Raw genomic sequence first — 23,178 nt, forward strand, 5'->3', positions numbered from 1 at the left:
TGGCACAGAAAGACCAGGAGTCAGATTGCACAAGACATTTTAAAATCTTTTATCTGCCTGTTGATTTGTGAACCCTATACACTCCACTCTGGGTAAAATCATCTGCTCTATTTATGGGCTACAAAGCTTTTTTATGTTATTTAAATTGGTCTAATGTAGCTTCATGGCTTTTGGAGAAGTTGCATAATTTAAGGATGCTGTTACTGTGATGAATATAAGCAATTGGTATATATATTGTATTTCATATCTATTGTAGTAATCTGTTTTAATGCCCAAGTTCAGGTATGTACATCTGTTGCAATAATATTATTAAAGAATCTAAGTTACGGTTTCCAGACACTCTGGCTGCAGGAGGTGCAATTAAGACGTCATAAAATATCATCATTCACTCCAACCATGTATGTTGTTTACCTATACAGATCTAATGAAATTTTATTTTTAGAAAGAAGGAACTTAGATAATTGAAGGGTCGAGATTAGCTTTAGTTAGCTGGTCATAACGCAGTTGGTGGGATAGAGGTGATAAAATTAATGGGAGGAGCCAGGTCTGTAGCAGACTGTTTATTTTTATTTTTTTCTGGGAGCTTTGAGCTGAGCAGCAGCTTTGCAAAAGGCTGTCAGGTTAGGGAATAGTCGACACAGACAAGGAATCCTGACAGGAACTCTCTCTCTCTTCAAATAGTATTTCCAAAAAATCTCTATTCAAGTGTGCAGCAGGTAACGCTGCATTTATAAGTGTCGTTTGATCGGTGATGGGTTTTGCTTGATTCAAGATAGAGAAGGTATCAGTTAGAGGTTAAAGTGTTTTCTTTTGTGAAGAATTGTTTAACTATTTTCTGTGGTGTTAATGTTGTTTAATTCTGTAATAATAACATTTGTTTTAATATACCATATTCCTATTTGTCAGTGGAATCACTTCTGGAGTGAATTATCCTTTCCTCACAGTTTTACAACTTTAAAAAAGTGTTTGGGGTTCTTGTCTAGTATCCTTGTCGGGGTCTGTTCTGTGATTATGTCTTTAGTGGAAGTGCTTCAATCCATTTATTACCATCCCCAATTGCCCTTCTGAGGGAATTTAAGAGTCAACCACATTGCTGTGGATCTGGAGTTATGTGGGCCAGGCCAGGTAAGAACGACAGTTTTTCCTCCCTAAAAGACGTTAGTGAACCAGATGGGTTTTTATGACAATCGACAATAATTTCATGGTTATCATGAGACTTTTAATTCCACATTTTTATTGCATTCAAATGTCACCACCTGCAGTGGTGGGATACGAACACTGGTCCTCAGGACATTACCCTGGATTATTAGTCGAGTGACAATGGGCGGCAAGGTAGCACAGTGGTTACACTGCTGCCTCACATCGCCAGGGACCCGGGTTCAATTCTGGCCTTGGGTCACTGTCTCTGTGGAGTTTGTACGTTCTTCCTCTGTCTGCGTGGGTCCCCCCCACCCCGCCCCCTGAGTGCTCCGGTTTCCTCCCACGGTCCAAAGATGTATGGGGTAGCTGGACAGGCCATGCTAAATTGCCCCTTTCCCTATTTCCCAGGAAGTTTCCCTGCTATTTGACCTTTCACATCTTTTGTCCTCTCTGGGGACTGCCATTAACACTCTTTCCCCTTGGTTTCTGTGGCCATAAGCATCCGGTTTCTCTGGGTTTCTGTGGCTATGAGTCATCTGTCATTCTCACTCCACAGTATAAATATTTCCCAGTTTCTCTGTCTGTTAGCTTTGACAAAGAGTCACTGGACTTGAAACGTCAGCTCTTTTCTCTCCCTACAGATGCTGCCAGACTGGCTGAGATTTTCCAGCATTTTCTCTTTCGTTTCAGATTCCAGCATCCACAGTAATTTGCTTTTATCCAGTGGTTAACTCACTGCCATTTCTCTTCCAGGCATGCCTACCCTGAAGAAGTACTGCTCTTCTCTTTCAGTAAGTCCCTCCCTCACTATCCAACTTCACTGCTTTCCATTTCTCTCTTAGTGTTGGAAGTTTCCCTGATCTTTGACCTTTCACATCTTCTGTTCTCTCTGGGGACTGCCATTAGCACTCTTTCCCCTTGGTTTCTGTGGCCATTAGCACCCGGTTTCCCAGGGTTTCTGTGGCTATGACTCAACTTTCATTCTCACTCTACAGTATAAATATTTCCCACTTTCTCTGTCTGTTAGCTTTGACAAAGAGTCATTGGACTCGAAACGTCAGCTCTTTTCTCTCCCTACAGATGCTTCCAGACTTGCTGAGATTTTCCAGCATTTTCTCTTTCGTTCTAAATTGCCCCTTAGTGTCCAGGGATGCGAAGGTTAAATTCTGGGGTTGCAGGAATAAGGTGGGAAATGGATCGGTGCGGACTCGATGGTCCGAATGGCCTACTTCTGCACTGTAAGGATTCTATGACCACAATGCCACTGCCTCCCCCTCACATTAATCAGTATCAGCTCACTCTATTCGATCTTTAGCTCTCAACATATTTTCACATATAATCAATTTGGGAGGCATCAAAGATGGAAACCCCTAACTTACCAGGGATAATCTGTGGTGCACTGCACGTAAAACTCTGCATCATGGAATATGATTAAATACACAAGATAGAGGAGCAGTAATAGTCCATTTGGTTGAATCTGCTCTGTCCATTCAGTAAGATCTTGCCTGATCTGATTGTGGCCTTCGCTCCACTTTGCCTGCCACCACCTGACCGCACCCCCCATCTGCCCACTCCTCCAATAACCCTAGACTTGCACATGCCTAGATCAGGGCAGCTGGAACACACTGAAGAAGCTTGACACCATCGAAGACAAAGAAGCCCACTTGAATGGCACCCAATTCACTACCTTAAACATCCACTCACTTCACTATAGATGCAGATTGGCAGCAGTGTGTACCATCTACAAGATAATAATAATAATAATAGCTTATTGTCACAAGTTGGCTTCAATTAAGTTACTGTGAAAAGCCCCTAGTCACCACATCCCGGAACCTGTTCGGGGAGACTGGTACGGGAATTGAACCAGCGCTGCTGCCTTGTTCTGCATTACAAGCCAGCTATTTAGTCCAGTGTGCTAAACCAGCCCCTAGATGTGCTGCAGCAACTAGCCAAAGCTTCTTCAACAGCACCTTGTTATCCCACAACCATCACCACCTAGAAGGACAAGGGCAACAGACGCATAGGAACAAAATCCTGAAACTTTCTTCCTGACAACACAGATTGCAGCGGTTTAAGAAGGTGGCTCAGCACCTCAATGGCAATTAGCGATGGGAAACAGATGCTGACCAGCCAGTGATGCTCAAATCTTGTGAAAGAATAAAGAAAAAGGTGCTGGTGTAAGAGCTGACAGATCTAATACTAACCTCGGCTGTATCATATGCAATCAAACTTGTTCTTTGCATGCTGTGCTACGATTTCCACTGTTTCTCAGCTAGGAGATTCCAGGGAATTGATATACCATTTCACATCCTTCGTGATGCCGACAGAGAAGAAATTTCCATCCAAAATCTATCCCATCTTGTTAAACAAGCTTTCTACCAATGGATCAGCTGCTGAAGGAGGTGAGTAAGCTCAGCCATACAGAACAATCTGTAGTTTTATCATGGTCAAGACACTGATAAGAACTGATGAGAGTCTTGAAGCACCACATGACTGGGCTGTGCCATATCATGGTTTGGGTAAAGGAAGTAGAGCAGAATTTATGTTCTGAATGCTCTCCATTACTTCCCACTGGGAGTATAAATGTGTGAATGTTGGGGGAGGATAAGAATGGGCACGGAGATGTAATTTTCAAATGTTGAAACACCTGATGATGCTCACTATCTCAACACACACACACAAAATGAAGACTTCTAGAGCGAGGGGGATCTTGGATCAATGCCTCAGTAAGAAGTTAATTACTTTAGGATGGAGAGAATGGAGGGGGTGATGGAGGTCAGAGGAACAAAAACTTCCCGCTTTGCAGCATTTATCTGGACCACCAAATATTCCCTGGTCACTGCAAATATCAAGCAATTAAGTGCACTTCCATGGGGCAATGACAACGACCAAAATACCTTTCTACCCAAGGTGAGCCAAATAAAAATTAGAGGAAAAGATCGATCAGCCAATAATGATACACTCCTTCCATGAATCACATGGCAGTGCGGTAGCATGGTGGTTAGCACAGTTGCTTCACAGTTCCAGGGTCCCAGGTTCGATTCCCGACTTGGGTCACTGTCTGTGCGGAGTCTGCACGTTCTCCCCATGTCGGCGTTTCCTCCGGGTGCCCTGGTTTCCTCCCACAGTCCAAAAATGTGCAAGTTAGGTGGATTGGCCACGCTAAATTGCCCTTAGTGTTCGAAAAGGTTGGGTGGGGTTACTGGGTTATAGGGAGGGTGGAGATGTGGGTTTGGGTAGGGTTCTCTTTCCAAGGGCTGGTGCAGACTCAATGGGCCAAATTGCCTCCTTCAGCACTGTAAATTCTGTGAATCACATGCAACTCATTTTATCATTGTCTCAGTCCAACTCAACTCTTTCTCCCGAGTGGAACAACCGATCTCAGGCGAGTCTCCACAAAGGTAAGGTAAGTAGGCAAAACACTGGAACATTAACCCACTACTATGACTTAAGACAGTTAAATTGTTCGGGCTCTGGACTCTAGCCCCATTAAAGATTTTAAAAAATGTAGGTTTAGAATTTCAGGAGTGATTCCATAATCCTTTATTTCTTACTTATCAGAAATAGTTAATGCTGGTCCTCAGGTCTAAATATCCCTTCTACTTATGGGAATCCTAAAATGATGCACTCACCATATACTTCCCCATAAAGGGTGATTGCATTGGCTCCCAACCCAATCTTTCACTTCTGCAGCTGCATGGTAGCGCTGAACACCAGTAAGGTTATCAATTAACAGGAAATTGAACATTTTTAAGTTAAAAATCATAGAATCACAGAATCCCTACAGTGCAGTGCAGGATTGGCTCATTTTGCCAATTGAGCCTTCACCGACTTTCTGAAAAAGCACTCTACCTGGGCTCAATCCCCCGCCCCAAAACCCATAACCCCACCGAACCTTTAGACACGAAAGGGCAATTTAGCATGGCCAATCCACCTAACCTACACATCTTTGGACTGTGGGACGAAACTGAAGCATCCGGAGGAAACCCGTGCAGTCACATGGAGAAAGTGCAATCGAACCTGCCGCTGGAAGGCAACAGTGCTAAGCACTGTGCCACCCATTTTATTTGCCCTTTCCTTTCTGTTGGCAATTGGTGCAAGATGCGGCACAACTGTTAATAATTTTTCATGGCTGAACTTCAATTTGTACCTGTCGTCAAAAGGGCTTTTCTCTGCTTCAGCTTTGCTCAAACTGTTTCTATCATTTTAACCTCGCCATATTTTCCCGACAGATTGTTTGTCAATCCAGGATGAATTTCATCTTCAGAGTGAATTATTCAAGTGTCATATATATGTGATTCTGATTAGTGGCATGAACAAACCAACACAAGGATTAGGAGGAGTAGGTCGCTGGGTCCCTTGAATCTGCTCTGCCATTTGATAAGGCCAAGTCTTATCTGAAATGTGGTCTCAACTCCACTTTCCTGTCCGCCACCCGTAACTCTCAACTAACTTGTCCATCAAATGCCTATCCAAATCTGCCTTCAATAAATTCAATGACCCAGCTTTCATTACACTCTACATTAGAGAATTCCAAAGACTAATGACCTCTGGGATAAAGAATTTTTCATTATCTCAGTCTTAAATGGGAGACATCTTATTTTTGACAGAATTAGTGTCCCCTAATTCTGGACTCCCCTACAACAGAACATGCTCTCAGGTGCTTATGTGATTCAATAAATCATCTCTCATTCTTCTAACCTCTATGTGTAACTGGAGTAGGCTTTTTTAAATTCACTCTTGGGATTTGAACATCACCTATAAACTGGCATTTACATCCACCCTTAATTTCCCTGAAAACATAATTACTAGAAAAATCATTGAAAAATGATTTTGAAATTAGAATTCCTAATAACGTGCATTTCTAGAGTAGATGTTACATGCTTAAAATAATGCAAACCACTTCACAGGAGCATTATCCCAACAAAATATGACACAACGCCTCAAAATATTCTCTCTAAATTTTTCCTTAGTGAAGAATGGATGTTCTTCGAGAAGTTAAATAAACCTTCTGCAACACTGGGTGGTTTTAAAGACAACCTCCCTTCAGGACCCGCCATTGTTACAGTTTCTGTACATTGTACGAGTCTCCAGACTGAAATGCAACCATGTGTTTCAACACCCATTTCAGAATTGCCTTCCATTGAGCAATTTATTATACATGATGCTGTGGCTTTTCATTCACTGGGAGTTGAATTAAAATTGCAAACAGACTTCACAAAGGGTTCTCAACAGCCAAGAGACAGCTGCCATTTCTTCCACTCCTCACTGGCTAAATTCAAGCCCAGGTCCTCACGTCCCCAAATAAAGACTGCTTTACAGAGACTGTAGATAGAAAGAGCACTTTACAACAGGAGAGTGACGACCGAAGTCTTGCAGCTTTTGGCACAATGTGTTCTTTTAACTCAACTATAAACAAGAATATATAGATTGTCAAACAAAAACTTGGGCTAGTTGACAGTTGGAATGGTATTTAATAGTAGTTGTTTTCAATCTGACCCGACTTCTTTTTGTTCTCAATAAGTAGCGATAAGTACAGATGACTGATTTCATCTCAAATTAATGTCAGGAAAAATGATTTCTGGACTCCCAAACATTCCAGGAAAAGAGCGAAGCTGGAGTCCTAAATTCACACAAAGGATTATCACCCATTCATTATTGTATCCGAACCCATCGTTTTGTTTTAGGGCGAGTAATTTCTAGCTATCGGAGAGCAATATGTTTTTTTAAAGAAAGACATTCATTCTGTTCATTTACATCTAATTACTTACAGCTTTGATTAAAAAGGCTTTCAATAATTTTCTTTATCAGCAGAAAACAGGTGAATCTTAGTCTTGATGAACCTTCCAAGGCCTATTATTGTATTTGACAAAAGTGGACAATTTTAATTGTGTCATTTCCCATTTACTCATTTTCACCAGAATATTTATCTTTATTTTCTGTTATCTGCAGGAAGCTTTATTGAATATGTAAATTCAACAATTTGTGCTCAAAAGTCCAAGTTACCATTTATGTTTTAAAGGTCACACGATGATTGTATCTCTCTCAATAATTCTGTGGTTGATAGAATTTGGAACTGCTACAGCCCAGTCCTGTAACCAAACTGATCTTGAAGTTGCAAAAACTTTCCCTCACATCTCAGTGAAAATATATTTTTTAAACCATCAGCAAAACTTTGTTGCATAAGGATTTAATACTGTCACAGCGATTAAAAACAGAGTTTCCTAAATGTGATAAATGCAAAATTCAGTGTGAAATTGAAAATACCGGTCGTGTTGAGTGAACTAATTTGGGCTAGAGTAATAGCTGAGAGTGGGTTGGAGTTACACTTGGCCTCTGTAACCATAAACTTGGGGAAGTGAAAAACCCAACCAGCTCAGGTTTTCACTCTTGAACATTATCCCCAATACCGTCGGCAGTCTCCACTGATTTTACTTGAGCATAGGTGAAGAATGAATAGACTTGGCAGTAAAGCCTGCTGTGGTTGAGTAATTTACTGATACTCATTATTTGGGCACATGCACAAATAGCCACTCAGCTGCCCACCATGTATCTACCAGCACCCAATAGCCTACTGAGTAGGGGTCAGCATCTTTAGGGTTAAACAGTTCAGATTTCATACAGCTGAAAAAACAAAGAGCAATGAATGGGAATCTGTGACTTGGGGCAGATTTCTTTCATTTTACAATATAAAATTATATGACAGTATCACTCCAACTTTTCTCCAGTTAATGGTAATAAAGAGCCATTTACAATAATCCATCAGCATCAACCATTGAGGACCAAATCCTCGATGACATCACGTTATCAGCAAGGTCAGTCTCATTCACATGTCTTTTTTAAATTGTTCACTGTAACATACTTTGGGCTTTAAAAAAAAAAATGACTTGCATTTATATAATCATTTGTCGTGATATTAGAGCAACTACTAGTGCTTATTTATTGTTGAAAATTTTCACCGAAAAGTACAAATGGTCATCTATTCTAGATGACAGAATCTAACGACCAACTGGATAACATGTGCAGTGCTGTACACAAATCAATATAAGTGAACTGGACAAAAAAACACGGACAATATCCAGACAAATCAATGAACTGCAGAAGCATCATTCCGCAGTGTTATTCTTTGGTTTTAGTGAAGTGAAGAGCAATAAAAAGGAACAGCAGCAACAGCATGAATTTTTAAAAAACATATTCTCTGATGCAGGCAACATTGGTAAGTGTGCATTTCTTGTCCACCCCTGTCTTCTGAGAAAATGATGGTGAACTTTTCTTGAACCATTGCAGTCCTCATGAAATTTCTCAACATTGACGTTACTGTATTTATTCCTCCATCCCCAATCCTTTACCCCTCACTACCAGCTCTTTCTTTGCTACGTAGTTGGGTTTGGATGGTGCTGTCTAAGGAGCCTTGGTGAGTTCCTATTGCAGAGTACAGTTTGGTGCCCGGTTCGCAGTAAATTTGTTTATCTCACTTGAGACAACAATTTGTAAGTTTAAGTAGATGTGGTCGTTGGAAGCTTGCTGTAGTGGCGTGTGTTCAAATGGCAGGACTGGAAGTGAGCGGGACTTTTACTCGGAGGTGGAAAGGTTGGCCATGCGCAATCCTGCAGCGGCCAGCCAATTAACTATGGACCATCAACGGGCCCAGACATTTGTGCAGCCGAGGCGGGCAGGAAATCGCAAACTCCGCCGTTACTCCCAGTGGTGGTAGATCTGGGTGCCATATTTAAACAGCACTCTGACAGGAAACCACTCCCTGCAAGTCAGCACAATATCCTGCCAGTCTTGAACTGCTGCCACGCCTTCCCTATTTGCCACACTTGGATCCCTGGAATTGGAAGCCATCACCCTGCAACCTCCTTCAATCACCTTGGACCTTCCCTCCTCTACTTTCCCTCTATCATCGAGTGTCCCCGCCCAACCTCATCACTGACCTGCCCTCAATCACCCTTTATCTCCCCTCTAACAAGATTGTGTGGCTTTCATCAGAAATTAACCTTCCTTCTGTCATCCACCTTCTTCCCTCTGTCCCTCACGACTCTCAGGGCTGAAATGGCCTGGCCATCCTTCTTTGGACAGCCATCCCCGACCTCACTGGACATCCACCATCCTCCCTTCTACGAAGAGCCAAGCCCCAACTTCTCTGGATATCCACCACCCTCCCTTCTATCAACAGTCATGCGTCAGCTCCCTGAACAGTTACCACCCCAGTTAATGCAACAATTCAGCTCTTCTTCCCAATTCAACAAAGTTCCCCATACAAAAAAAGCACCTTGCACTTCTCCAAATCCACCAGGTAGACTACCCCATCTGCTGCACACCATTTTTAACCAGTTGTACGTGTTTCTTGTTTGCTGACAACTTAATTGCAAAGGTACAATTTAATCTAGTAACCTTGTGTTTTATGCATTACATGCAATTGCACTGAAAGTTGACTCCCGCTGCTTGCTGTATTTATGAGCTGCATTAGCCTGTCAGCAACTTATTTCCCAACTTTCACCCTATCATCGGGAAGCTGACATTTCACCTCTCACACAGTTAAGCGTCCCCCGCCCACCTCATTTCCCTCTCCTGAGAACTTCACTATAATCCGTCCAGTGTCTCTAGATGGGGGAGGGATATCCTTGATAGAAATTGAGTTGATATTTGATGAGACGATGATCAAATCTACTACAATGTATTCCATAGTGAAACAATATCTTGACACTAGGCCCCCTAAATCATATGTGAATAATAGCTAGTCGGGATGAGGTACAGTCAATGCCTATGGGATTGTCTTCGAGGAAAGGTCTGTGCTTACAGGGAACAGTAAGAAGTCTTCCAAAACCAGGTTAAAGTCCAACAGGTTTGTTTCAAACACGAGCTTTCGGAGCGCAGCTCCTTCCTCACCTGAGCAAGGAGCAGTGCTCCGAAAGCTCGTGTTCGAAACAAACCTGTTGGACTTTAACCTGGTGTTGTAAGACTTCTTACTGTGCTCACCCCAGCCCAACGCCGGCATCTCCACAACACTACAGGGAACAGGAGAAAGAGAGGGATAAAATCTCGCTGCATTAAAATGTCTTAAACGCTTAGAAGTAGTTTGCTGTTCCTGACATTTACAACTTAAAAATAAGATTCAAGCCATGAATGGTTTGCAAGGAAAATCTTTTTTAAAAATGTGCCGTAAAATGTTTTGAAAATTGAACTGGGGAAATAAAAATAAATCTCCCAGGCAAAAATAAATTTAGCATTCTCTCTGTGTGTGGCCCAAATCCCAACCGACTCTGCTGCCAACTTGTTTCAATGGCCAAATCTTGGCTGTTGATAAAGCCATCTCATACTCGGTTGCCACTCCCTAATCTGTGCCACCTTGATGTACGAAGTTGCACAGAATGACTGCTTCTTACTTCTTGGGCATTGCCCCCTCATGTAACCCAGAGAAAAGTACGCCTTCCGTCAACAACATAGCAGAGGTATTTAAAAATGAATTCCAAAAATGAATGAAAAAATATTTCTGAAGATGTAGTTAGCCCCCAAACAAAATTTCTTTTTCACAAAATGTGCATTGTTTTGCATAAACACTATATTCTAGGTATCAGCAGCTCTTGGAGAAGTCATAAGGACTCAAAATGTTAACTCTGTGTCTCTCTCCGCAGAGGTTTACCCAGCATTTTCTTCGAGCAAAGGTCTGTGTGCTGTTATTGGCTTATGGGGATAGGGTGGAAGTGAGGGCTTAAGTGGGACGGTACAGACTCGATGGGCCGAATGACCTCCTTCTGCACTGTATGTTCTATTTTCTGTTTTTAATTCAGATTTCCAGCATCCGCAATACCGTGCTCTCATTCTAGCTATTAAATTGGTTGGTGGTGGGAATAATTAACAAACCTAATTTTACAATTTATGAAGTATCTGGGTGTCTCACTTATACCACAAGTGGTTCAGTCAACATATTTTCATTAATGCTTCGCAATATAATACCATTTATTGTAATGTTGTACGGTTGCTTAGATGTCTGCAGTAAGCGGTAAAAAACACAGAAAAAGTTTTTAAAATTACATGAACATCCTCAAGGAAACAATGCACCAAGTAAGCAATGACCAATTACCAACACTGGGACAACTGTCAGCCAACATTGCTCAAGCTGGTAGGGCAATGTAGAGAGTTAAGGTAGACCAACGAAGGGTACAAATTGCTGGCTGGGCCAAATCTGACCCGCACACCTTTATTCCCTCTTCACTTGAGGGTTGGACAACCAAAGGCTGACTGATCTCACTAAACCACAGCAGAAACCAACGCTTCCAGACTCCAACTCAGGACCAAGCAATTGAGACTTCCAACGCAACAGCAAATTAGCAGCTTCACTTCTCTGTTGTATGACAGAATTATTTTCAAAACTGAACCATGTTATAAATCACATAGAGCGTACACCTTTAAAAGCATTGGTGTTCTTTCATACATAACAAATCTCTTCAAAGATTTAGATGTAATTCATTCTCAACTCCATTCCAATTTCATTGCGTTACAGATTTTTCATTTTGAACGAGTCCGAATATTTTAAAAGGAAGTGCAAGGCTTTATTATTTCATATTTTATTCTTGAATGATGGAAGACACTTACTACTGAGCACAGTCGATGAGCTGGTACTCATTTGACCTTTCAAAACATGCCTTTATACCTTCATCATCCCACAGTGCTTTCGCATGATCGAAGAATTCCTGAAAATAGAAAGAAAACTTTGGTTAAAAACTGGTTTCAGCACTAGATCTCGTGGGAGTATTAACTTGGACTGAGGATTGGTTAATAATATTGGATTCAGACAATAAACAGGCCGGTTTTGGATTGGCAGGTTGTAACTAGTGCAGTACTATAGAATCAGTGTCCAAGTCTCAGCTAGTCACAAACTAAATTAATAATTTGGATGAGGAGACCGAGTGTAATGTGTCCAGGTTTGTTTGTGATATAAAGTTAGATGGGAATGTAAGCTTTGAGGAGAAAGCCAAGAATCCACAAGGATTTATAAACCGGTTAGGTGATTGGGAAAGGTGGCAGATGGAGTGTAATACGAGGAAATGTAAAACATGTAAAACTATCCATTTACTCTTTTCAAATAAGGTATTTTAATATACACCTCACAGCTAAAAGAATTAGATTTTTTCTTGCTAATTTTCTCTTCTGACGGGGTCCTCTGATGCCCACCCAAGTGACCGTTCATGCCCAAGCTGAGACAGCAGGTGGAGGGTTCAATCCTCAGCAGCATCATTAACAAGCCCAATCTACCTCATGTGCAGGATTCACTGACACCAAATACAAGAAGCAGTCTTACAACACCAGGTTAAAGTCCAACATGTTGGACTTTAACCTGGTGTTGTAAGATTTCTTACTGTGCTCACCCCAGTCCAACACCGGCATCTCCACATCATGGTTTACCAAATACAAGCGTCTTGGCCAAATCTCCCCCTCTTTCTAATCCGCAAATGTATTGAAGTTCCTTGTAGCACTTGTACCACCCGCCTCTGCAAACTACATGAATTGCACCAGGGGCATTCCTGGTAGGATGAGCAGGATCTGGTGTCCTTCCATATGCTGAGGCTGATGGCAGGGGGTATTTAATTGGGCAGGAGGCGGTGACCCTGACACTTCCCCACCCTGATTAAGTCTGTGGCGGGGAAGGCCCACGGACGGCTTTCATACCACATCACCAATTGAAGCCTTTAAGTGGGCTTCAGAGCCCACTTCAGAGCCTCATCACCACTGCCCCAGGTATTTACCCAGTGGTAGGCAGGCAGCTCACTGTGCAAGGAGAACATCAACCAAACACTAGCATTTTTGCTTGCAGACTCATGGAGAGGGGCGGGCCCCTCATTCAAGAGGCACTTGATGCCTAATCAAGGGACCCAGCATCAGGAAGGTCCACTGAGAAGAGCTATTCCCTGTTCTAGCTGCCCAATCCCTCACCCGCCACCCCTCCTCTTTCTCTTCCACTATCACTCAGTTCCACCTGGCTCCTCCTTGGTCTGAGATGGATGCAGTACCAGCAGCAGCAACCACCTCTCCAGCAGCACTACTGAATGTAAACCTCTGAATGCTGGCAGCTCTTGGCAGGTGGGATTTCTGTCCTGGGAGTCTTTGCAGCAGGCCTTCTTGCAAAGAGGGGTTCGCGCTGGCTCCCTAGCCAGCATGGCAGAGACCCCGTTGCTTCAACAAGATTCAACCCCACGGCTCAGTTAACAACTTGTTGACCCATTGCGGGTCACAAGAGATAAAAGTCAAGAGTTACAGAGTTTACAGCAAGTCTTATGTGCAGGTTTCCAAATTTACTAAAACAAATCAGATAAATATAATTCAAAGTGATGCAATGAATATTAATAATCTTAACTACATAAGGTGGAAAACAGTGGAGGAGCAAGGGGAAAGGGGTAAAGACGATAAGGAGAGATGAGACAGATAGAGAGAGATCAAGTGGGGTGTTGAGGAAGAAAGAGGGATATAGAGAAAACTACATGCACGTATCAGAGTCATTCATTTTAGGCTACTTAGCAGCTAGTTATAGGGAGTCACTGGCAAAGGCCAGGTGGCAAATCACCATCCCATCCCTGGTTACAACAGTGGCTACACTACAAAAGTACTTAATTGGCTGTAAAGCCTTTGGGTCACTCCTAAGTTATGAAAGGTGTTTTATAAATACAAGTGTTTTTTTTTTATTCCTTTCATACCAAGCAGGCAACAGGCTACTCAGGCAGCGAGTTGGGAAAGGAAAACACAACAAAGGTGTTTTAATACCTTCAATCTAAAGAATTCTGATTTATGAAGACAACTGCTGGCTCATCCTTCAAATTACTAATGTTGTTATGTTCAAGGGTGTCGCATGTCTCAATCCTCTCTCATCAACAGAGAACAACTTTGCCAAGAGATTCACCATCAGTAGCTGGTGCAATCTCACAGGGTGAAGCTATTACACCAAAGAACCAGGTCATCAGTTTATTTTCTAAATGTATTTTCAATCAAAGTGTTGATCAATGCCTAGTTAATGGCAGTGCAGCCATTAAAATTCTTTAAGGACTGTCTCCTTGGCACCCAAAGGACTGGATTAATGACAGCACAAATGACACAAGTTTTCCCATTGCTTGTTTGTGTTGGTTAATAACTTCACTGCACGACAAACCCAGGGGAACGAGCAACCCTAACTGGGCATAATTTTATTCCAGGTTTTGGGGCTGTGTTAATCACCAAGTTAATAACTAGTAACCAGTAATTAGTCAGAATTGTTGTCATGGTGAATCAACATTCAAATTACAAACAGAACCATCATCAGCATCAACAGAATTGAAACTAAAAGTACAATTTTCTACACCTCATTGCTTAATCACCCTATGATTTACTACACCATTGGGGGACTACAAATATCATAATTGTAGTCTGCCAGGCGCACAAGTTTTGCAATCAGGTACTCGCTGGACGTAATAAGAGTCAAGTTATGCTCTTGTTGACTCCCAGAAGATGCTAAAGTAAAAAATAATTAATCAGCTCCCTGAGGGCTCATTGCTATAACTATGCTATTCCAAATTCACATAGAACACGTAATCACAAATCGTGCCAAAACGACATCTTCAATCTCATCCTGGTTTTCAATTTCCTCCATGGCCTTGACCCTCCCTATTCTGCAATCTCCTCCAGCCCCACAACCCTCTTCTATTGACTTATCTGTGCACTGGCTTCTTGAGTATCTCCTATTTTTATTGTTCTATTAAACAAAGGATGAAGGTCTACCTACAAGACAAGGTCAGCACTCTAAGGGGCTTTTCACAGTAACTTCATTGAAGCCTACTTGCGACAATAAGTGATTATTATTATCTTTGGGGCTGGTTTAGCACAGAGCTAAATCGCTGGCTTTGAAAGCAGACCAAGGCAGGCCAGCAGCACGGTTCAATTCCCGTACCAGCCTCGCCAAACAGAAGCCAGAATGTGGTGACTAGGGGCTTTTTACAGTAACTTCATTTGAAGCCTACTTGTGACAATAAGCGATTTTCATTGCATTTTTTCATTTATCAGAACACTCAGCAAAGGCCCTCACAAGGCAGTGTCCTGGCGCTGATACTTTTTAACATCTATGTAAGCAACATGTCCACCACATCACCAAGGAAATGTATTTACACTGATGATACTGCCCTGAAAACTCAGGCAAACTCGTTCCAGGATATAAAAGTAATGCAAAACTCTGACCTCTCAAAAATGGCTGAATATTCCAAAATGGAGACTGCACATCCACTTTTAAAATCGCGAGGGGCACAGCACCCTAAATGTCACCTTCTATGGAGAAAAAGTGAAGCATGAACCGATTGCCACTTATTCTGTAAGTGACTCTCATCCACTCCCTAACTTACCATTACCACCTCTTCAATGTGGCAGTAAAGACCAAGACTTGAGTCAGCATCATTTGCAAGCTCGTCAACACAGGCTGGGGTGCAAAAACCACCATCCTATATATATATCTGCCACATCTATGGTCTTCTCAGCTGAGTGCTGTGCACTCGTAACAGTCTCAAGCTGTCACACCAAACAAACTCGTCAAATGGCTCTATGAAAGCCCCTTTGGACACCAATTGAACATCTCCAACTTCATAACACTGATGAAACCTGGAGAAAAGTTTGGGTAATAAACAGTCTTCCAAATAAACTCAGTCTCTGACCCAGCAACTCAGCAACCAGACTTCAATCCTCCCAGAGTGTGTGACAACCCTCAACAGAATACAGACTGGACATGACCAATGTGGCCAAAAAAGTGGCATCTCAAATTTTCACCTGCCCAAATCAAGGATCACAAGACAACAAGTAAAATTAGGGCAACAGATACATGGGAGTCCCATCACCTGCAGGTTTCCTTCCCAACCTGATTTGGAAATACATCGCCATTCCTTCATGTCGTGGGTCAAAATCCTGGAACTCCCTCTGTAACCGCACTGCCTCCAATTCAGTGTTTCAAGAAGCAGCTGTCCCATGTGGGAAAACTGCCACCTGACATTTCAATAAGTTTTGTTTTGAGTTCCTTCCCCATGGCAACCAGATCATCTGGGTCTGTCCCTGAGTATTTCAGTATTGCCACCATTCCCCTTTTCAAAACATCCTGTTGCACCTTTAGTTAAAGGAGACATTCTGAAATGTCCATGATTCATAACAGTACGAGCGTAGAAATCAAAAGATGTCCCTACACGTGATTCTGATGAAGTAACCTCGCTGATGGCTCGTCAACACTATCAGATTGACAAGCTCTGTAAAGGTGGATGTGCTGGATCACCACTACGAGAGAAAAAGGACCAAGTTCCCCATTTCTTTTAAATTTTCAAACTTGCGTTCAGTGCGTTGGCAGTAAAGATTTTGATGGTGATGAGAGCTCTGTGAGACCAGAAATGAAGAACTCAGTTAATTTACGTTTGCTGGAGTAATCTGTAATGATTATTATTTCAGTGGTAGAAGAGAGTTTGCACATTCACAATATGGCACAGCACAAAAGGAGGACATTCAGCCCATCCTACTTGCTCTTCAGAAGAACAATCCAAACAGTTGCATTCTCCTGCTCATTCCCCACAGCCCTGAATATTCTTCTTTATAAGTACCAACCAATTCCTTTTCTCAATATACTACTGAATCTACTTCTACCACCCTTTTAGGCAGTCCATACATTTCAGGTCATAACTCCAATTCAGACAGTGACTTGACACAATTAAAAGTTAACCTCAGATTATCTGGGTACTTCATTCAGTGAAGATGATCACTAGTGACACTTGGCTAACTGACATTATAGGCATGCTGCCTTTAATATTTAAATGCCCACTTTAAAAGTGTGATGCTGACTTTTACTCTAGAATATAGCACGCAGTCTCAGGCACTTTTATTGCTGCATTTGAATAATCTACTTATGCCAAGTAAAATTAAGCACTCTCATTCAAACATCATTTTTTAAGCAATGCTTGTATTAATTACCTCACAATGCTAGGGACCGGGGTTCGATTCTGGCCTTGGGTGAATGTGGGGAATCTACACGGCAGCACGGTGGCACAGTGGTTAGCACAGTTGCTTCACAACTCCAGGGTCCCTGGTTCGATTCCTGCCTTGGGCCACTGTCTGTGCGGAGTCTGCACGTTCTCCCCGTGTCTGCGTACGTTTCCTCCGGGTGCTCCGGTTTCCTCCCACAGTCCAAAGATGTGCAGGTTAGGTGGATTGGCCTTGCTAAATTGCCCTTAGCATCCAAAAAAAAGGATAGGTGGGGTTACTGGGTTATGGGGATAGGATGGAGGTGTGGGTTTAATTGCGGTTCCCTTTCCAAGGGTGCAGACTCGATGAGCCGAATGGCCTCCTTCTGCACAGTAAACTGTATGACTCTAATTCTATGATATACGTTCTCCTGTGCCTGCGTGGGTTTCCCCCGGGTGCTCCAGTTTCCTCACACAGTCCAAAGTGCCCAGGTCAGGCACAGTGGCCACGATCAATGTGCAGGGTTACAGGGAAAGGGTGGGGAGTGGCCTAGGTAGAGTGCTCTTTCGCAGGTTCGGTGCAGACTCTATGGGCTGAATGGCTTCCTTCTGCACTGTAGGGAATCTATCAATTGCTCAGTTAATACATTTTATGCGATTTGAACTACAAATGCATAATTTGAACAACAATTGTAGTGCATCTGGACACTATGTACTTTGCCAATACTGACCGGAGAACAGTGTGCATGGACATTCTGTACTGTACCAACACTGATTAGAGAATGTCTATGGCCATTACTGTCCTCTGACCAGAGAACAGCGAGTGCGGGGATTCTGTACGCTTATCAACACCGATCAAAGAATGTGTGTGGGTGTTACTGCCCTGTAGCGGTGACCAGCTAACCGTCTGTGGACATTATTGCCCTGTACTAACAGTGGGCAGCTAAACATGCATGGACATTATTGCCCTTATATCTACAAATGTGAACAGTATGTATCAACATTCTGTGTGGTGCCAACAGTAACCATGGAATGTGTTATGAGCATTACTGTCTCTTAGTGTTGGAGAACACAGAGCAAGGCAAGTTGGCCCATTGTGGCAACGCTGACTCTCAAGAACTAGCAATCAGTCCCATTCCTTTTACTCCTGCAAGCCTTTCCTTTTTAAGTACTTATTCAAGTGCCTCTTTGAAAGTTATTTGTGAATCTGCTTCATTTGTGGCAGTGCATTCCACTTCAAAACAATGCCCCGCATAAAAACAATTCTCACCTTAGCTCTAGGTTCATTTGCCAAATAATTTTCACATGCTTGATTTTAAAATTCCCATCCTTGTTTTCAAATATCTCCAAGGCCTCATCTCTTCCATCTCCTCCAGCCCCAAACCCTCTGAGGTATCTGCATTCCTCGCAATCAGCACTCCTGATTTTAATTGATCCACCATTGATACCTCTAGGTGCCTAGGGCCCACACTCTGGAATACAACCCCCCCGCCGCCCCTCCCCAACATCTCTGGGCCTTTATCTCACTTTCCCCCCTAAGACCTTCCTTAAAATGTACCTGTTTGGCCAGGCTTTTGATCATCTGACCAAATATTTCCTTATGTTGCTTGGTATCGTACCTTGTTTTAGAAGTGCCTGAGGACATTGTATGATTTTAAAGGTGCTGTATAAATATGAGCTTCTGTTCCATTGTTCTCGGATCATTGACCGTCCTGCCAATGGAAACAGCTTCTCTGTGTTTACTCGAACAAAATCTTTGAACATCTCGAGTTACTCTCTCTAAAATCCTCTCTACTCCAAGGAAAACAATCCCAGCTCCTCTAATTTCCCCACATTTTTGTAAATCTGTGCCACACTTTTGCCAAGGTCTCGACATCCTTCCCGTAATATGGTTCCCATAACTGGTCTCAATACTCCAGGGTCGATGTTAGAAAAGCCGAGGATTCGAAATGCCTTTGTAACAGCCTTGCTCATTTATCCTGCCACTTGCAGATCATGTGTTTCAGGTAACCTCCAAATCCCTCTGATAGAACACCCTCTTCTAAATGGTACACCGAAAGCTTTTGCTGCCCCTCGACATTTGTAATTCTAGAATGCACCATTTGACAATTTTCTGTATTAAATTATATCTGCCATGGGAATGGCCATTTCCACCATTCCAGCGCGGCAGCACAAGTGGATAGCACTGTGGCTTCACAGCGCCAGGGTCCCAGGTTCGATTCCCTGCTGGGTCACTCTGTGCGGAGTCTGCACTTTCTTCCGTGTCTGCTCTGGTTTCCTCCCACAGTCCAAAGACGTGCGGGTTAGGTGGATTGGCCATGATAAATTGCCCTTAGTGACTAAAAAGGTCAGGAGGGATTGTTGGGTTACGGGGATAGGGTGGAAGTGAGGGCTTCAGTGGGTCAGTGCAGACTTGATGGGCCAAATGGCCTCCTTCTGCACTGTATGTTCTATGTCCTCACATTTTTACGTTTTTTGTGACGTCTGTAAACTTTGAAATTATGCTCTTCACACCAAAGCACATGTCATTAGTACGTATTAAAGCTAGCAATTGTTTGATTATTGATTCCTTTGGGGGCACCAGCCGTTCGGCCTAAAATAACTACTCCTTGCCATTACTCTGTGTCCCTTAGCCAATCTTGTATCCATGCTTTCACTGCTCCATTAATCACTTAGACATCAATTTAGTCAACAGATCTATTCCACAGTGTTTACCCGAAACCTTGACGGAAGTCCACATGCACAATGGTGGATGCAGAGGTGTTGTTTCCTAACCTCAGGAAGAGTCTAGGACCAGAGGGCAAATAATAGATTAAGGGGTCGCCCATTTAAAACAGAGATGAGGAGTAATTTCATCTCTCAGAGGGTAGTGAATCTGTGGAATTCTTTACCGCAGAGAGCTATAAATAAATAAATAACCTTTATTGTCACAAGTAGGCTTACATTAACACTGCAATGAAGTTACTGTGAAAAGCCCCTAGTCGCCACATTCCGGCGCCTTTTCGGGAACACAGAGGGAAAATTCAGAATTCTCAGCTGGTACGGGAATTGAACCCGCGCTGCTGGCCTTGTTCTGAATCACAAACCAGCTGTCTATCCCACTGAGTTAAACCAACCCTGTTCAAGGCCGAGAAAGACAGATGTTTGGTTTAGTACAGTGGGCTAAACAGCTGGCTTGTAATGCAGAACAATGCCAGCAGCGCGGGTTCAATTCCCGTACTGGCCCCGAACAGGCGCCGGACTGTGGCGACTCGGGGCTTTTCACAGTAATTTTATTGAAGCCTACTTGTGACAATAAGCGATTATTATTATTATTTTTAATCAGTCAGGGAATCAAAGATCAAGGGGATAAGGTGGGAAAGTGGAGTTCATAGAATCCCTACAGTGCAGGAGGAGGCATTCAGTCAATCAAGTCTGCGCAAACCCTCTGAAAGAGCACCCCACACTGGCCCAATCCCCCGCCCTAGAGGCAATTTTAGCATAGCCAATTTTAGCATCGCACATCTTTGGACTGTGGGAGGAAACCGAAGCACCCGGTGGAAACCCACGCAGGCACGGGAAGAAAGTGCAAATTCCACAGTGACAGACAGTCACCCGAGACCGGAATTGAACCTGGGTCTCTGGCGCTGCGGGCAACAGTGCTAACCACTGTGCCATTGTGCTGCCCGGTTGAGAATTATTATATCAGGTCAGTCACAATCTCGTTGATTGGGGGAGCAAACCTGATGGGCTGAACAACCATAATGTTCTCCTCAACATCAACCCTTTGTGACTTGATCAGAGATTACAGCTAAGTTTGTCAGCCAACATTTATCGTTAACAAATCGTGCTCACTTGTCATTTTTTAGCCCAGGGTTTTAGAAGTGACGATGTATTCCATCAGCCACTGATGATAGACTAACTGGGTGTGGCTTCCAGATTTCTCCTATGTTTTGTTTTGAACAACCATGTAACATTTACAATCAGTCTTTTGGCTCGATTCCCATGTTTAAGGAGGATAGGCACATTATGTCCTGAACTTGCCCGTTTTCCACTTTCCTTTCTTCAGCAACCTGGTGCATCCCATTCAGAATGGCTGACTTCCTTGATCTATTTTTGGCCTGCCTATAAATCCCTCGCCACTCCTTTTCTGTGACATTGGCAGTATCCCCTTCTTCTGTACAACAAGAGGCCGTAAATCCAAAATTAAATGCAAGAAATTCAGAACAAGAGTGCAAGAGAAGGTCTTCAAAGAAAGAACCAGGAAATCCACTTCCAGGTTTCTTGATTTGAAACATTTAGAACTAAATTAGATGATAGATACAGATAAAGGAATTGAAGGTGTACGTGAACAGGATGCATGTGTGTGCATTCATTACATATATATACCCACCACATACTTCGGAGACGAATGAGCTGGAGCTCAGGTTGTGAGTGAGCACAGATGTAAGTGTCCTCTGTATGGTGAAGCTCAATGACTGAGATTGGAGGAGATTGGAGTGAAGCTGGCTATGTTGAAGTGTCCTGTCTGTTCTGTAATTAAGCCCACACCTGTGGGTAACTTGCTGGAGGTGCGGGGCAGCATCGCAACGAGAGAAATGGAGAAGCGAGCTGATGCAATGTTGAGGAGGGGCTTGTGGTGGTGATGATAAAAGCTGGCATGTCATCATGAAGTAGGTGGTGAGTGGAGACAAATATCTCAGGGCAACCAGGGGCTGGTTTAGCTCACTAGGCTAAATCGCTGGCTTTTAAAGCAGACCAAGCAGGCCAGCAGCACGGTTCAATTCCCGTACCAGCCTCCCCGGACAGGCGCCGGAATGTGGCGACTAGGGGCTTTTCACAGTAACTTCATTGAAGCCTACTCATGACAATAAGCGATTTTCATTTTAATTTCAAATTTGAGGATACTCCCTCCGTAAGCCTTTGAAGTTAGTCAAATGCATGAGAAAATAAGCCTTTCACTAAACACCCAGAAAATTAACAGCCTCTTCCAACCAGCTCCCACAAACAAGATCCTGGAAAAAGTGAACAATTTTCTGTATTTTAGGTGCCTCCTCTCGATGAAGGCAGATATGGACTATGGCATTCCACATTGCCTCTAATGTGCGAGTTCAGCCTTCAGCCGACTAAGGAAAAGGGTAGTTGAGGACCAGCATCTCAAAACCTGAGACTAAGGCCACGTATATGGAGCGGTAGTGATCCTCCACTCCTATGTACTTTGGAAACTTGTAGATAACTTACAACAGGAACCTCAAAGCACTGGAGAAGTATCGTGATCTTGAAAAGACCTTCACAAGATCTTTCAAATCTGATGGCAAGAAAGGCGGTCTACAGCAGCGTTCTCTGCCAAGGCAATTGTCCCAGCATCGAGGCGCCAATCACTCAAAACCAGTTCCACTGGGGCAGGATATGAAATTAAATGAAAATCGCTTGTCGCAAGTAGGCTTCAAATGAAGTTACTGTAAAAAGCCCCTAGTCACCACATTCCAACGCCTGTTCAGGGAGGCTGGTATGGGAATTGAACCATGCTGCTGGCCTGCCTTGGTCTGCTTTAAAAGCCAGCTCCTTAGCCCTGTGCTAAACCAGCCCCTATGTCACCCATGTGCCTGATACCAAACTACCAAAGCTAGTGCTGTATTCAGAACTCTGTTGTGACAGGAGACTCCCAGGTGGACAACTTGACCACGTTAGGGATGCTTTGAGGAGAGGTCACAAAAACAGAAAATACTGGAAAATCTCAGACAGCATCTGTGAAGAGTGAACAGATATCGAGTCTGGATGACTCTTCGTCAGAGCGCAAATTTCGAACAACCCATATTCCTGACCCTTCAAATGTCACCTGTCCCGCACGTGGCAGAATCTGCAGATCGTGCAGTGGATTTATCATCTCAGAATCCACTGAATCAGAGTGGAATAAATCATCCTGCCGGAGAAGAGAATAATATACACACAAACACCCACTCAAGGACATACTCATATACATTTTTAAAATAGGTCAATTTAGGAATACAAGTTGGCTATGAAGTGCATGGTATGTCATAAAGTATTGCCCTTCTTTATAGAATAAGCTATCCTATTATGAGTGGAAATGTGTACCACCATCAGGATA

The 23,178-nt window shown here is 43.0% G+C and overlaps 1 protein-coding gene across 2 annotated transcripts in view; it reads right to left on the reverse strand.

Moving 5' to 3' along the window:
- LOC119972262 (guanine nucleotide-binding protein G(s) subunit alpha-like) overlaps positions 1-23,178 on the reverse strand; it is a 489,412-nt gene that overhangs the window by 121,458 nt on the left and 344,776 nt on the right. For both annotated transcript variants that reach the window (XM_038808668.1, XM_038808669.1), the window contains exon 5: positions 11,740-11,837. In XM_038808668.1, coding sequence (XP_038664596.1) covers positions 11,740-11,837 — 98 coding nt within the window. The remainder of the gene's footprint in view (positions 1-11,739; positions 11,838-23,178) is intronic.

The sequence above is a fragment of the Scyliorhinus canicula genome, chromosome 10, assembly GCF_902713615.1.
Source record: "Scyliorhinus canicula chromosome 10, sScyCan1.1, whole genome shotgun sequence".
NCBI lineage: Eukaryota > Metazoa > Chordata > Chondrichthyes > Carcharhiniformes > Scyliorhinidae > Scyliorhinus > Scyliorhinus canicula.